The 14,603-nt window shown below is 34.3% G+C and overlaps 1 protein-coding gene and 1 pseudogene across 1 annotated transcript; both read right to left on the bottom strand.

Annotated features, from left to right (window-relative positions):
- Positions 1-4,616: 4,616 nt before the first annotated feature.
- LOC148761374 (receptor-like protein 9DC3) lies at positions 4,617-7,040 on the bottom strand (annotated as a pseudogene).
- Positions 7,041-10,643: 3,603 nt separating this feature from the next.
- Positions 10,644-14,121, bottom strand: LOC148761373 (receptor-like protein 6). Its single transcript, XM_088808578.1, has one exon. It carries the CDS (start codon positions 14,087-14,089, stop codon positions 10,976-10,978), a length of 3,114 nt encoding a protein of 1,037 aa, XP_088664704.1. The 5' UTR covers positions 14,090-14,121; the 3' UTR covers positions 10,644-10,975.
- Positions 14,122-14,603: the final 482 nt, after the last annotated feature.

The raw sequence follows: 14,603 nt of genomic DNA, 5'->3' as shown, positions 1-14,603 counted from the left end.
TAGCTTTAAATCAGTTTTATCATACATCATTCTCTAAATTCTCTGTGATACAATGAATATTTTCTGCTGAACCATTAATGAAAGAGTGATTTGACACAAATTTTCAAATTCTATTCCAAATTGAATATTGCAATTAAATAACCAAATGTTTGAAGAATTCTTTGCGTATTAAATTGATCAAGTGATAATTGATGGATGCACTAAGAAACCTTTGGGAGTCAACCATCTAATCATCACCCCACGGAAACTGAAGGCACATGTTGCGGCACTATCAATATCTCAAGGTTTTGATTGTGTTGGCATTTGCACATTCATAGGTCAACCATCTAATGTTATTTAATGCCACTTTTCTTTGACAATGGCAGACCATACAAACCCCAGTTTACGGTATATGAATTAAATTGATTTGGATGAATACTTTTGCTCCTAATAAATTTCAAAGTCATTTAAGTTTATTTAAGGACTGCTTTTTCCCATTAAAAGCAAATAAAAAAGTTTGTGCCTCAAATGAGCACTCACTGGAACATTGCACAAGTATCCACGAAAGTGCAATTTGCAGTAAATTTTAACGACACTAGTAAAGGAGAAGAGATAAGCAAGGAGGCTTTGAACGCCAGAACTTAGCTTCTTTACACCATCAATACAGCTACCTAAAAGCAAATGGGGTCTAGCGACATGATCTGATGGATAATGATGTCCTACAAATTTATAGGCAATCCTCAGCAAGGAATGAGAAAAGTAGTCTGCTGCTACAAAGTTTCATCATCTCTCGTCTCGTATTCAAAGAGAAAGTATTGCCACCAAAATCCCCCTTTTCACCAAATTCTGATAATTTCCCACAGCTTCATGTTCTTCACTTAACAAATCCCGAACGTGCTTAACTTCCAAAATCACCACTTTTTGGCAATCCAGAGGCTTTCAAAACGTGGGGATTGGGAAAGCTGGAGATAACAGGAGCTAGGTAGTGATTAGTTTTGTATAAAAACTTTGATGGGAACTTCAAACTTCAAATTTCGATTCAAAAGCATGGAACATGACATTTTTAATTTCTTAGTCTGGAATGTTAGAGAATAAACAGAAACATTGAGGGAAATTATAAAGTTGTGATGGAGAGGATCTCAATTCATTCTGAAAAGGAAGGTTAAGATACAGTTTGCGTGATGGTGAGACTAGCTCTGACTTAATATCTGTAGGAAAACCATTATTTCTTCAGGTATTAAAAACATTGACCATTGGATGCCCAAGTATTGACAGATAAATATCAAGGTCAGAAAAATAAACAAAACTAACAACGATACTTATTATTATTTTCGTCTTTTTACTGTCTGCTACTTAGCTGTAACTCAGTTTTCTCATATCATTCTCTAAATTCTCTGTGATACAATGTATGATTTTCCACCGACTCATTGCTGAAGTAGTAGTGAAGGGAATTTAAGGGGAAAAACAAGTAATTTACACTATTCAAACTCAATTACAAATTGAATATTGCAACTAAAAAACTAAAAAGTTGAAGAATTCTTTGCATATTAAATTGATAAAGTGATAGTGGATGGATGCACTCAGAAAACTTTGGGAGTCAACCATCAAATCAGACTCAAGGGAAGTGAAGACACACGTTGTGGCACAACCTCAAGGTTTTGATAGGCATGCGAAACACCACTCCATTTCCATAATCATCATTTCCTTCAGACTCTGAAGATGCTGTTTCCACATTTCTTTGACAATGGCCAACCACACAGACCCACGTTTGCGCTATATGTATAAATTATTTCCAAAGTGGTGACGTTATGCAATATATATTATCTTAATTGGTGCGGGAATTGAGCCCTACAATATAAACAACTTCAAATTTATATTCAAGATTTTAGACTATGGGATGGTATTTCCTTTTTTTTCTTTGGCTTTAAAATGAAACACTGATTTTTTTTTTTTGTAATTTATCTTATTCATGAATAAAGTTATAATGTGAGATTGAAACTAAATTGATTTGGATGATATCTTTGCTAATAATGTGATCAACTACAAATTAAGTTTGCAATCTTAAAACTTTCAAAACAAGAAGTTCTTATGAGGATGATATTTTAGAAAAAAAAAAAAGTCTGGGTTGTCATGATCTTCTATATGTATATATCGAGTCTATTGTTCTGATTTATTAATTAGATTGTCTAGCTCGTCAAGCTTACTACTTTATCTTCAGCCAAGAATTGCAGTTGGAGAAAAGATGAGGTGAATAGGAAGATCTCTCAATGTTAAGTTTTCAAATCTTGGCAAAGAAAAAAAAATCAAATTAATCTAAAAGTAAAGAGAGGAATTGAATCCAATTGAACCGATCATTCCATTATAAATTCCACCAACGTTTATTTAATGAAACGTTTTTCTCGTAGAAAAAGAGTTTATGCTTTGAGTTGCAATTGACTCCACCAAGATGCTTGCACTCAATGAAACATCCAACAAATCTCCCCAAGAGAAAAGTTGAGAGTAAACAACACTTCAAAGAAAATCATGTTGTCCCATGATTTACGTGGTGTTGTGCATGCTTGACCTGAAACTAAGTGTTTGGTGTGATAATAATGGATATTGAAGTCTCGGTTGCAGCGGTGTGGCATAGTACTTGATAGATAAAGATGTCCACATGTCAACCACCTGACTTAAAAGTTTATTCTTAAGTAGTTTTTAATTATGCTGTGATAAAGGCCACACGTCGTGAGCCGTTAAAGACTGCAGTTATTTGAATGATATATGCTGTCTTTGACCCCTTATTTTTAGGTTAACTGTTTTCTTGTTCTTATTCTTTCAGTGATGAAAATCTTCACTTCCTTGTTTTCAATTTATCTCTTTCCTGAAAATTTTCTCTTACGTTTCAGATAAGTGTTGTGATTTTTCTTTATAATATTCTAAAAAAATCAACAGATAATATGTATTAATATATTCCTAGGCAGTACAAAGTTTATGATGATGAATGAATTAATAACATGACCGTTGCCTTGCCGGTATTATCCTCTGTTCGTCCTTGTTTTTTGTTTCTCTAACAGAGGCTGATGCTTGCAGCCACAACTGAACTGTAATAATTGTGAGAAACCTTCCTCATAAGCCCAATTCAAAAATATCATTTATTATAATTTTAACTATTTTTAGTCAATTTTTGACATGACTTGACAATAATGCCCTTTAAACAATTTCACATAAATTAAAATAGTTTCTGTTTTCTCTATCCCAGACAAAAATTTTAAAGTTAAATCCTGATTTCTCGTTCCTGCCAAATACTCTCTATCTCGACATTCAGTTTTTTCTCGTAATCTCAAAGAGCAGAGATAACATCAAGGTGTATGTTTTAGGGGTTTGGGTTTATTGGTTTATATCCATAAAACTCCAAAGTTAAGGAGTTGAAATTAATTAGATATATTTACAAATTAGAATACTGCATGACTTTGGCAACTTAAACCTGATTGCAAACAAGCGAATCAATTAGTTATTAAGTATTGCATTACTAGTTTTTAGATATTATGTCACTGATTTTTAAGTATTGCGTGACTTAATCATTGCGTATTTGATTTTTAGGCATTGTGTAATGGTTTTTAGGCATTATGTAACTAAGTTGTAGGCATTGCGTGACTGATTTTCAGGCAATGCCTAAAAACTAGTCACACAATGTCTTACTAACTAGTCACACAATGCCTATCAACCAGTCATGTAATGCTATATCAACCAGTCACGCAATACCTAAGAATTAGTCACGCAATACTTAAAAACTAATTTCACAATGTTTAAAAACTAGCCACGTAATGCCTAAAAACCACTAAAACTATTGAATTCTATTTTACAAAATCAACAACTTCAAACAATGCACCATATTCCATTTAACAATATAATCAACAAATATGCCTACTTGAAGAAGAATGCTCAAAATACTAAAAGGTTTTTTTTCATATCTCAAAAACCACTCTAAAATACTTAAAATGCTCAAAGGTTTTTTTCGTGTCTCAAAAATCACTCCAAAATGCTCAAAATGCCTAAAGGTTTTTCTTTCTAGCAAAGAATACTCTAGAAATATATGGTCTAGCGAGGAAAGTTCAAAGGATATGAGTCGGTTTGAGGTGCGGACCTAAACATATGAATCGGTTTCATTGAAAGTAATTTTGTCTAAAATTAAATTTCTCTCGGCTAAAAATAATTAAAATTATAGAGATGGTTATTGTCCCAAATACCTTATTTTTGACTGGTATTTTTTATATGAACCCACTATAAAGTATATTCTATACAAAGTTTTCTGTTGCTTAAACAAATTAAAACCCCGCCTTCTATATTCCCCAACAAATCGGAAGAACTAATTTAGTTGGAGAAGCTTTGGAGAAAGACCTCATACCTTAATAGCACTTCATTCATTGTTCTTTTAACTCATGTGCTATGTATTCATATTAATATGTTCATATAGCTTGCAGACGAAAGATATACGGGGGCAGTGATTGCAATTAAAATTCCATGTAAAATTTGTAAAAAGGTAGAAAATTCAAGTTTAAATTCCACAAACACAATGACATGCTTACAATTTCATTACCATGAAGGAAAGTTTATTCTAGGAAGAAAAATGCAAAGTCTGCAACAACATCCTTGCTAATTTAGAAATTCCTTCGTCCTTTGAGATATCTCTTCAATTTGTAGCCTACTTCTTCAACCATCCTTACCAGCCATCTTGGTTTTCCAAGTGTGAACATGATGTTGCTACAAATATTCCCAACGCTAGTCCACTTGTATAACCCATCAATGCCATTTTCCACTCAAATCACGATTCAGAATCTTCTTCCTCATGAAAAAACGATGCCTCAGTGTTGTCACATCTCTTTGACAATGGAAACCCACACAATCCCAAGTTACCAGCATAAGAATCATTGCCAAAGGCATCGAATTGGTTTCCTTGAGGTATAGGTCCAACGAGCTGATTTTCTAAAAGGTTTAAGACTTCAAGGTAACCCAAACTAGTTGACTGTGTAGGAATCTTCCCAACCACCTTGTTGGAAGAGAGGTCCAGCCATTTAAGACTAATCAAATTCCCCATGGATGTGGAGATACAACCACTAAGGTTATTAGGAGAAAGGTTAAGCCCTTTGGGTGAGTTAAGCTCTCCGATAACCTTTGGAATCTCACCCTGAAACTCATTCTTTGAGGGGTCAATGCTAGTAAACATGATGAAAATTTTCTCTAATTCAACCTCTTGTCCTTTTATTGCAATTTTAATAGAATAGCTATAAGATCCACAATATGCATCCAGCCCCATGTATGAATTTGCGCTATCATTTTTTGTGAGATTTATCATAGCTTTCAAATTTTTATATATTTAACAGGAAGTGGACCATTAAAGTAATTATTTGAGAGGTTAAAAATTTCGATTTTGGAGAATGAATTACTGGACCTAGCACCATGAATGGAACCTTGGAATTTGTTCGATCGTAATACAAAACTTTGTAGCTGTGCAAGACTTCTCAACCAATGAGCAAATGTATCATTGATCTTATTGTTACCAAGATCTAGCACTTCCAAACCTTGGCAATTAATGATGGATTGTGTTAAAAGTCCTTCTAATAGATTGCCATGTAAGTTGAGATAATTCAGTTCACATCCCTTCATAAAAGTTAGAGGTATGGTTCCACAAAACTTGTTCCGCTCTAATTTCAACATTGAGAGGCTTTTGCTCAAATACAAAGCATTGTGGAATTATTCCACTCAAGTTGTTGTGAGACAAGTCAAGAACTATAAGAGAACTCACATTGCATATTAGAGAAGAGATCTCTCCACTCAAATTATTATTTGAGATAAAAAAGAATCTTGTTTTCTTTGGCAGAAGTTGTATTTGAGATAAAAAGAGTCCAATCACTATCAATTTTATTCTATGTCAGAAGTTGGTTTCTTTGGTTTGTTGTTTGTCTTCTTGTTTCCTGCAGTTGGTTGTTTTCTTTGGCAGGATTTCTTTTCTTTTGTGGTCTCTGTTTTCGAAGGTCTGCTGCAAGAATGTTGTATGCAGTATGAACCTTCATCTTTCTGGTCTTTTGCCATGGCCGATATATGATCAATAAATTCCAACTTTAAAAAAAAAAAAGAAAAAGAATCTTGTTGTTGAAGGTGGAATTCAAAGATTTCCTTGAATCAAATTAGAGCTTAGGTCAAGAACTCTAATTTTCTTCCATGGAAGTGGCTCAAAATTTATCGAAGAGTTGTGAGATAGATTCAAATTCCACAAATAGTCCTTCCCCACATCCAACATACATTTGGGAACCTTACCATAAATTCTATTGTTGGAAAGGTCTAACGATATTGAACTTTTTGAACCCCTTAAAAATTGGGGAAATTCATTGACATTACAAGAAGACAAACACAAAACTTAAAGATTAGGGAATGTATAATCAACATCTGAGTTTAAGGAATTGGCGATTTTTTTGTTTTGAGATCATGTCAAACTCTATAATACCAATTAGATTTGATAAATCGACAAGTGCAAGGTTCACAAGTTGGGAAATTGAAGACGGAAAAGGACCTTTGAGTTTATTATTCTCGAAATGGATCACTTCCAGTAATTTATATTGGAATTGTCCTGCAAAGTATGTTTTAGAGAGGTTGAGATGCACTAGACTTGCAAACCCACCAAACTTAGATGACATCTTGGAAAAGGTTAAATTGTTCAAGGCTAGGCTGAGTTTCTGCAGGTGTGGAAGATGGAAGAGACTACTACTGGAAGGGATGCTACCATATTGCTGACTACAACTCAAGTCAAGGCCGATCACTTGACCTTTGATGTTATCACAAGTGATCCCATCCCATGAGTAGCAATCTAAACCCTCCTTCCATGAATTTGTCTTGGGGTGAAATTCATTGCACAAAATTGAATATGTACTGATGGAAAAAGAGGTCTTGAATTGGAGCAATGTAGCAGCTTCTTCAGGAGAGCACAGCTGTGTTATTGGAGAAGAACAAGATGAAAGATTAGGTTGAAAAATCAGGAGGAACAAAAGAAGGTAAAGGAGTTGAAAGTCTCTGAGTAAGCACCACATCTTTGTTAAGAAGAGAAATGGAATGGTAATGGTAACATATGATTGTTATGAATGATGAGAAGGCATAGATGAATATTTATAAGCTGCTCAGTCAAACCAATGTGACACAAATGGCAGCATTGGTGTCAAGAGGTATCAAATCCAAGTTCATAATTTTATTTTCTCTCGTTTGTATCTGGTTTCTTTGAAGTTCATAATTGGTCCGTGCCAATTTATTATCTTAATGAACGGTATGGATTTTAAATTTTCTATTAAAGATTTTAGACTATTGGATGGTATTTACCTTTTCTTTCTTTGGTTTTGAAATGGATCATTATTAGTTTTTTGTAATTTATCTTATTCATGAATAGATTTTTTTTCAAGATACCTCAAATTAATTTAGATCTTTTTATTGCTACTTTAATAAAATTATCAAAATCAGAACATTTTGCTAAATTTTCATATCCAATTAAATTAGAGAGTAACTTTCAATTCCATTTTGTTCAATTTCTAATGAAATATAGAGAATATAAGAATTTGGATAATCTCACATGATGTACATGTGCAGATTAAAGAGGATAGAGACAAATATATACAAATAGGATTCAATTTTGTCATTGTATGCCCTTTGAACCTATCACTTTTGCTGTTTACCCCACTATGCTTTTGGCATAGCAAATCGTTTGGAAAACTTTATCCTGATTCAAGTTTTTGGTTAATTTCTGTGTTTTCGTGTTCTTCTTCTGGTGCTTTTCTCCTTCTTCTATTTGTTATTCCTTTTTTTCCTGACTGTTCTTGCTTGGTGTCCTTGTTGCTCTGGGATTCCATTTTCTGTTTGATGTCCCCTTGGTATTGGGGTTTGGAGTTTCTCCTTTTCTGATGAGACTCTTCCCTCCTTTACTAATTATATTATGCCATTCAAAAAATATATATCAGTCTTTCCATGTATAAACCTTTGAGCTGTACGTGCTTGAAAAAGTCCATGTGGCCTATATTTCATATCCCCATTACAATTTTCTATGCGCAGATTCCACTTCTTGATTTGGTTCTCGGTATAATTCAATGTTTTACGGTTTTACTGTTGTAACTACAATTATCATTTGCCACATGAAATGCCACTTTTCAGACAATGATTGACCTTTGTTTTTCTATTGAATGGCAACAATGATTGCATGGTTTTCAAGTTTGTTGTTGACAAGATCGAGAGTTTAACTTAGCTTTTTGAGTTGGATGGATTTAGAATTGATTACCTCATGTCTAACTTAGCTATAAGCCTTCTGTGTAAGTTACAATCCTCTAATTATAGTAGGTAATTTAATTGTCAATTGGTCTGAAAGCAATTGAAATTATAAATGTTCAAAGTTTGGAATATTATTTCATTAAAGTTTATAATCTGACATGTAACACCTGCAGACTATATGTATATATAAAGACTCAATTTTGCCACTTTATGCTTTTGAATCCATCATATTTGCTTTTTAACATACCAAATCATTTGGAAAACTTTATGCTGATTCACATACCAATCCCTCAATGTATCAACCTTATGCTGTACATGCATGAAAAAGTCTTTGTGGCCTATATATATATATATATTGCATGAACCCCACTTCACGCAGGTGCATTCAACACAAATTAGTTTACCAAGTCTCTTAAACTTTTTCCGGTGGGAAAGTTTTGTTGCCATTACAATTTTCTATGTGCTGATCCCACTTCTCGTATGTTAATTACTTGTTATATACAGTAATTTTTTCTTTTAAAGAAATAAAAGAAAAAGTGAGGTCAATAGTTCCTTAAGGCAAACGATGTTTGGACCCTATAGTCTTTCACTAAGGATTTGAATAAGCAAATTAGTAACAATTAATTGACGAAGACGCCTGTGCAGTGCATACATGTGAAATTTTCTCTAGTTTAACACTTTGAATCAAACAGTCAATTTGTTTTATTAATTAATTTATTTATTATATAAAGAATACCTTTTGGTATACGAAAAGTAGAAAATGTTCTAGGCAAGGAATGTCCTATGGGTTTCGGCGTAAGGTTAAAACTCCTCAAAGGAAACTTGCTAATCTTTTTTCTGCTTTCAATTTGTCGATAAATATTCAATTTCTTGCTAATGTTTTGGATCATAAACATGAAACTAATTTTGCTTTAGTTAGAATTTTTTTAGCAGAACATCTCCCATTCTTTTTCCTTTCTTTGAGAAAGAAATAGTCAAAATACTTCTTTTATAATCTCTAAAAAACTTAAGAAATCTCTCCATTACTTTGGTAATGTCCATCTTGACATCGGATTTTATTCTTTCAAGTCAATTAAGCAACGACTGACGAAAACTATATCTTTCCACCTTTTTTTTTTAATTAGTGGTCAATTAAAATTTTCCCATTGCAAGGAGCTAAACAATTGACGAATAAATAGTATAATGTTTATTTTTTTTCTGTTGTCATATACAAAATATTTTACTTTGGTAAATTCAATTTGGGATGTTTATATTTTATTGTGATTTTATTTCTTTTTTGTTTTGTAGTGATAATAATTTGTTTGATCATGTGAATAGCAATATTTATCCATAGCAGTTCTGTAATTGATTGATAATGCAGGAAAGTGAATTATTGAAGAATGAATCTAACAATTAAATTTAGTTTAAATTTATATTACCCTCTTATAATAGAGTTAGAAATAGACAATCACCTTAAGGTCTGTCCAAGTATTCACACTTACTTTCATTTATTTATTATTTCTGCTATTTCTTACTGTCTAAAATTTGATTCTCCAATATATAGAGTCATCCATTTCAGCTTTCAGGTAGTTTTAACAATTTGGAGACCAATATGGTCCAAAACCAAATACTAATTATATATGTTGTACCAATTAAGGGAATTACAATTCTCTACTTAAACCAAAGTTATTAGGGGTACCGGTCTCTACCCTGAATACTAGAAAAGAAATTATTTATTATGAACGCTAGAAAAACTCCAGTCCAACTGATTACTAGCAGAAGGATTAATTATGAATAGAATTTGAACAGAACAAGACTTTTTATTATGAACAACTGAAATTATAGGAAAGTTTTGGCTCCATTGGTAATGGCCAGTCAAAGCTGTAAGTGTGAAGGCATGGTAACTAGATTTGGTAACTACGCATACTGTTGTTCTCAACATGGTCCAAGGCATGTCCAAGGTTAAGCCAAGTTGGCAACTGGATAGTTTAAGCACCTGAAGTTTAAAAAGCAAAGCTCAGTTCCTCAATATATATATATATATGAGCAAAATCTTTGATTCAGCAAAGCAAAGCAAAATTTGTTTGTGATGAAGGAATTGCCAGCCCAGATGCCTTTAGCTAGTAACACTGATTTCTTTTTGCTTGCTTGACTTGATTAAGAAGGTAACCAAGTGTCCGGTATTAAAACATTGACTATGGGATGCTGTTAAGTTCTTCTGCTTGCCTGTTGTACTATGTGAAAGGGCAAAATCTGAGAGAAATTAAAGGCTTCCATTGCTCCAGTTTTAATTATAAGAATCAATGTTATCCTCCCTGAGTGCTGCCTTCAAACGTTAAAAAAAAAAAAAAGTTATTTAAGCATGGTGAATTCAACTAAAATTTCATGTCAACATCTGTAAAAGGGATAGAAAATTCATCTTTAAATTCCATATAGCATCCATAACAGGCTTACAATTTCATTAGTATGAAAGAAAATTTATTCTAGGAATAAGCATTGGTGAATAAAACAGAAGAGAACAAGCATTTGGATGGCTATAAGCAACAGCCAAGCAACATACCAGATCAAAAACAGGGCATCCCCTGTAACAAACAACTTGAAAACATGATACAACCCCTGGAAGAAAAGTCAGGGCGCAAGACAAAACAAAACACAGTCAAGAAACGAAAATCATATTGAACATAAAAGGAACACAAGCCATTCTATCCACCAGTGACAGATGAGGGCTTCTTACTAATTACAAATTCCTTCGTCCTCTGAGGTATCTCTTCAATTTGTAGCCTACTTCTTCAACCATCCTCACAAGCCATTTGGGTCTTCCAAGTGTGAACATGATATATGCTGCAGATATTCCCAACACTAGTCCACTTCCATAACCCATGAATGTCGCTTTCCACACAAATCCAGATTCAGAATCTGCTTCCACGTGAAAAATGGGTGCCTCAGTGCTGTCATGAAAAAAGGGTGCCTCAGTGTTGTCACAGCTCCTTGATAATAGAAACCCACACAGTCCCAAGTTACCAGCGTAGGAATCCCTGCCAAAGGTATCGAATTGTTTTCCCTGAGGTATAGGTCCAACGAGCTGATTTTGTGAAAGGTTTAACACTTCAAGAAAACCCAAACTATTCAACTGTGTAGGAATCTTCCCAACAAGCTTATTCGAAGAGAGATCCAGTGACTCAAGTGCTGTCAAATTCCCCATTGATGTGGGGATACAACCACTAAGGTTATTATGAGAAAGGTTTAGCCCTTTGAGTGAGTAAAGCTCTCCAATAACCTTTGGAATCTCACCTTGAAACTCATTGTTTGAGAGGTCAATGCTCGTCAACGCGATGAATATTTTCTCCAATCCAATCTTTACTCCTTTTATTGCAATTTCAATAGAATAGCTATAGAAGTTAGGCAAAGCAAAAGGAACATACTCTCCCATGTACGACCTTGCACTTTTATCTTTTGGGAGATTTATCATAGCCTTGAAATTTTTTATATATTTAACGGGAAGTGGACCAGTAAAATAATTATTCGACAGATCAAAAATTTGAATTTTAGAGAAAGAATGATTGGACCACGGATCTTGAAAGGAACCATGCAATTGATTCGAATGCAGCACAAGAACTTGTAGTTGTGTAAGACTTTCCAACCAATGAGGAAATGTATCATTGATCTTGTTGTTACCAAGATTTAGCACTTCCAAACCTCCACAATTAATGATGTCTTGTGGTAAAGGCCCTTCTAATTGATTGCCATTTAAGTTGAGATAATTCAAGTGACATCCCTTTGTAAAAACCGAAGGAATGAGTCCACAGAAGTTGTTCCTTTGTAGATTCAACACTGAAAGGCTTCGGCTTAAGTTTCCAAAACATTGTGGAATAATTCCACTCAAGTTGTTGCGAGACAAGTCAAGAAATTCAAAGGAATTTGCATTGCATAGCAGAGAAGGGAGCTCACCGCTCAAATTATTATTTGAGATAAGAAAGACAGATGTTGTTGATGGTGGAATCGGAAGATCTCCATGAATGAAATTGGAGCTAAGGTCAAGAACTTCAATTCGCTTCCATGGAATTTGTTCAAAATCCGTCAAATTGTTGTGAGATAAGTTCAAGAACTGCAAAGAGTCCTTCCCCACATCCCACATCCACTTAGGAATCTTGCCATAAATTTTATTGTTGAAAAGGTCTAAATGTTGCAAACTTTTTGAGCCTTTTAAAAATTGGGGAAATTCTTTGACATTGCAAGAAGACAAGTGTAAAGATTGAAGATTGGGCAATGTATAATTAGCACTAGTACCATTTGAGCTTAAGGATAAACTGTTATATGAAAGATCAAGGCGTTGGAGATTTTGGTGTTTCGAGAACATGTCAAACTCTACAATACCACTTAGATTATTTGATGATAAGTCAAGAATAGTAAGGTTCACAAATTGGAATATTGAAGATGGAATAGGACCTGTGAGTTTGTTATTCTTTAGAAAGATCTCTTCTAGTGATTTGTATTGAAATTCCTTGACATCACCATTGAGTTGGTTATTCCTGAGAGCTATGTACTTCAATGTGGAAGCTGTATACAACCATGAGGGAAGTGTTCCATTGAGTAAATTAAAAGACAAATCTAGAGAGATTAGATTAGGAAAGGCATTCACCTCATCAGGAATGGAACCCTCTAGTTGGTTATAAGAAAGGGATAAGAATTCAAGTTGTCTTAGGTTTGTAAGTGAGGATGGAATTTGTCCACTAAAATAGTTGGACGTCAAATCTAAATAATTGAGTTGTGAGAGGTTTCCCAATGATATCGGAATTGATCCTGACAAGTTGGATGATTGAAGATTTAAATACTCCAAGGACACTAGATTCCCGATTGAGTTGGGCAATCCTCCTGAGAAAGATGAGCCTGATGCATCCAAATGCTCCAAAGATGATAAATTCATGATAGTCTTAGGCAACCGTCCAGGAAAAGAAGTCCCACATAAATCCAAATATTTCAAAGATTGTAAATTGCCGATCGAATCTATCGATTCTGTTGAGAAGGACATTCCTGATAGATCTAAAAGTTGAAGATTGATGCTCCGGTTCACCTTTGGAAAATAGAGAGCAAGGTTTTCGTTGTATCCTAAATAGAGCGACTTGAGGTTAGACAGGAGAAAAATGTTTCTTGGAAATTTTCCTCGCAAATCACAATCCTCAAGATTAAGGGCCCTTAGAGATGAGGATAGATTCGTCAAGACATTAGGATTAATAGAAGACATATTGATATCACCAAGAAAAAGTTGTCTCACCTCTGTTAGGTTCTCAACGAGTCCTTCCAGAGTATGCCTATCAAGTGGTTGATAACAATTCCAAGAGAGATCAAGTGAAACCAATTTTGACAAGTGGGAGATTTGGGATGGGACTTCTCCTGCAAAGGATGCGAAAGACAGGTTAAGATACACCAGACTTGCAAACCGACCAAACTTAGATGACATCTTGGAAGAGTTAAAATCGTTGGAGGCTAGGTTGAGTTTCTGCAAGTGTGGAAGATGGAAGAGACTACTATTGGAGGGGATGCTGCCATAGAGCTGACTGCAACTCAAGTCAAGGCCAATAACTTGACCTTTGATGTTATCACAAGTGACCCCATCCCATGAGCAGCAATCTGAACCCTCCTTCCATGAATTTGTCTTAGGATAAGATTCATCGCATTCCCCAGATGAATATTCATCGATGGAAAAAGAGGTCTTGAATTGGATCAATGCAGCAGCTTCTTCAGGAGAGCACAACTGTGTAATTGAAGAAGAAGAAGATGAAAGATTGGCTTGAAAAATCAGGAGGAACAAAAGAAGGTGGAGGAGTTGAAAGGCTTTGAGTAAGCACCACATGTTTCTTAACAAGAGAAATTGAATATCAATGGCATGATATGAATGGTGGGAAGGCAAAGATGAGTATTTATAAGCTGCCTAGTCAAGAGGTACCAAATCCAAGTTCATAATTTTGTTTTCTCAGGTTTCTTGGAAGTTTATAATTGATGATGTGTCAAATCGAGGAAAATGTTACGGTGGTCATGTGGAGAGCTAATATATCGACCAACCTGGTCCAAAAGCAATACCCATTTATGTTTTTGACATGGAACATGTACCAATCGCATAATCTCTATGTTTTGTATTATTCTTTCCTTTTCTCTTTTTGTGTTTTTCAACAAAAGCAATTATGTCAGCCTCAATCACCAAGAAATAACAAATTTGGTTCATTAAGAAGTATTACTTCTTTGATGTCTCTTAACTTAAGCTTCATCTGCTCCCTGATATCTAAAAAATAAAGAATATTAACAATTTCAAATAAATTAATGGGAAACAGCTCAATGGTACTCATTATTGTTTTAGCCTTGTATTGTTT

This window comes from Theobroma cacao, chromosome 7 (genome assembly GCF_053813885.1).
Source record: "Theobroma cacao isolate CCN51 chromosome 7, ASM5381388v1, whole genome shotgun sequence".
In the NCBI taxonomy this organism is placed as follows: Eukaryota; Viridiplantae; Streptophyta; class Magnoliopsida; order Malvales; family Malvaceae; genus Theobroma; species Theobroma cacao.
Note: the sequence above shows the minus strand (reverse complement) of the source record. Positions and strands in the feature narration are given on the sequence as shown.

Bases quoted from the DNA above. Each gene is read 5' to 3' on its own strand.
- LOC148761373 (XM_088808578.1), bottom strand. From the start codon at position 14,089: ATGTGGTGCTTACTCAAAGCCTTTCAACTCCTCCACCTTCTTTTGTTC.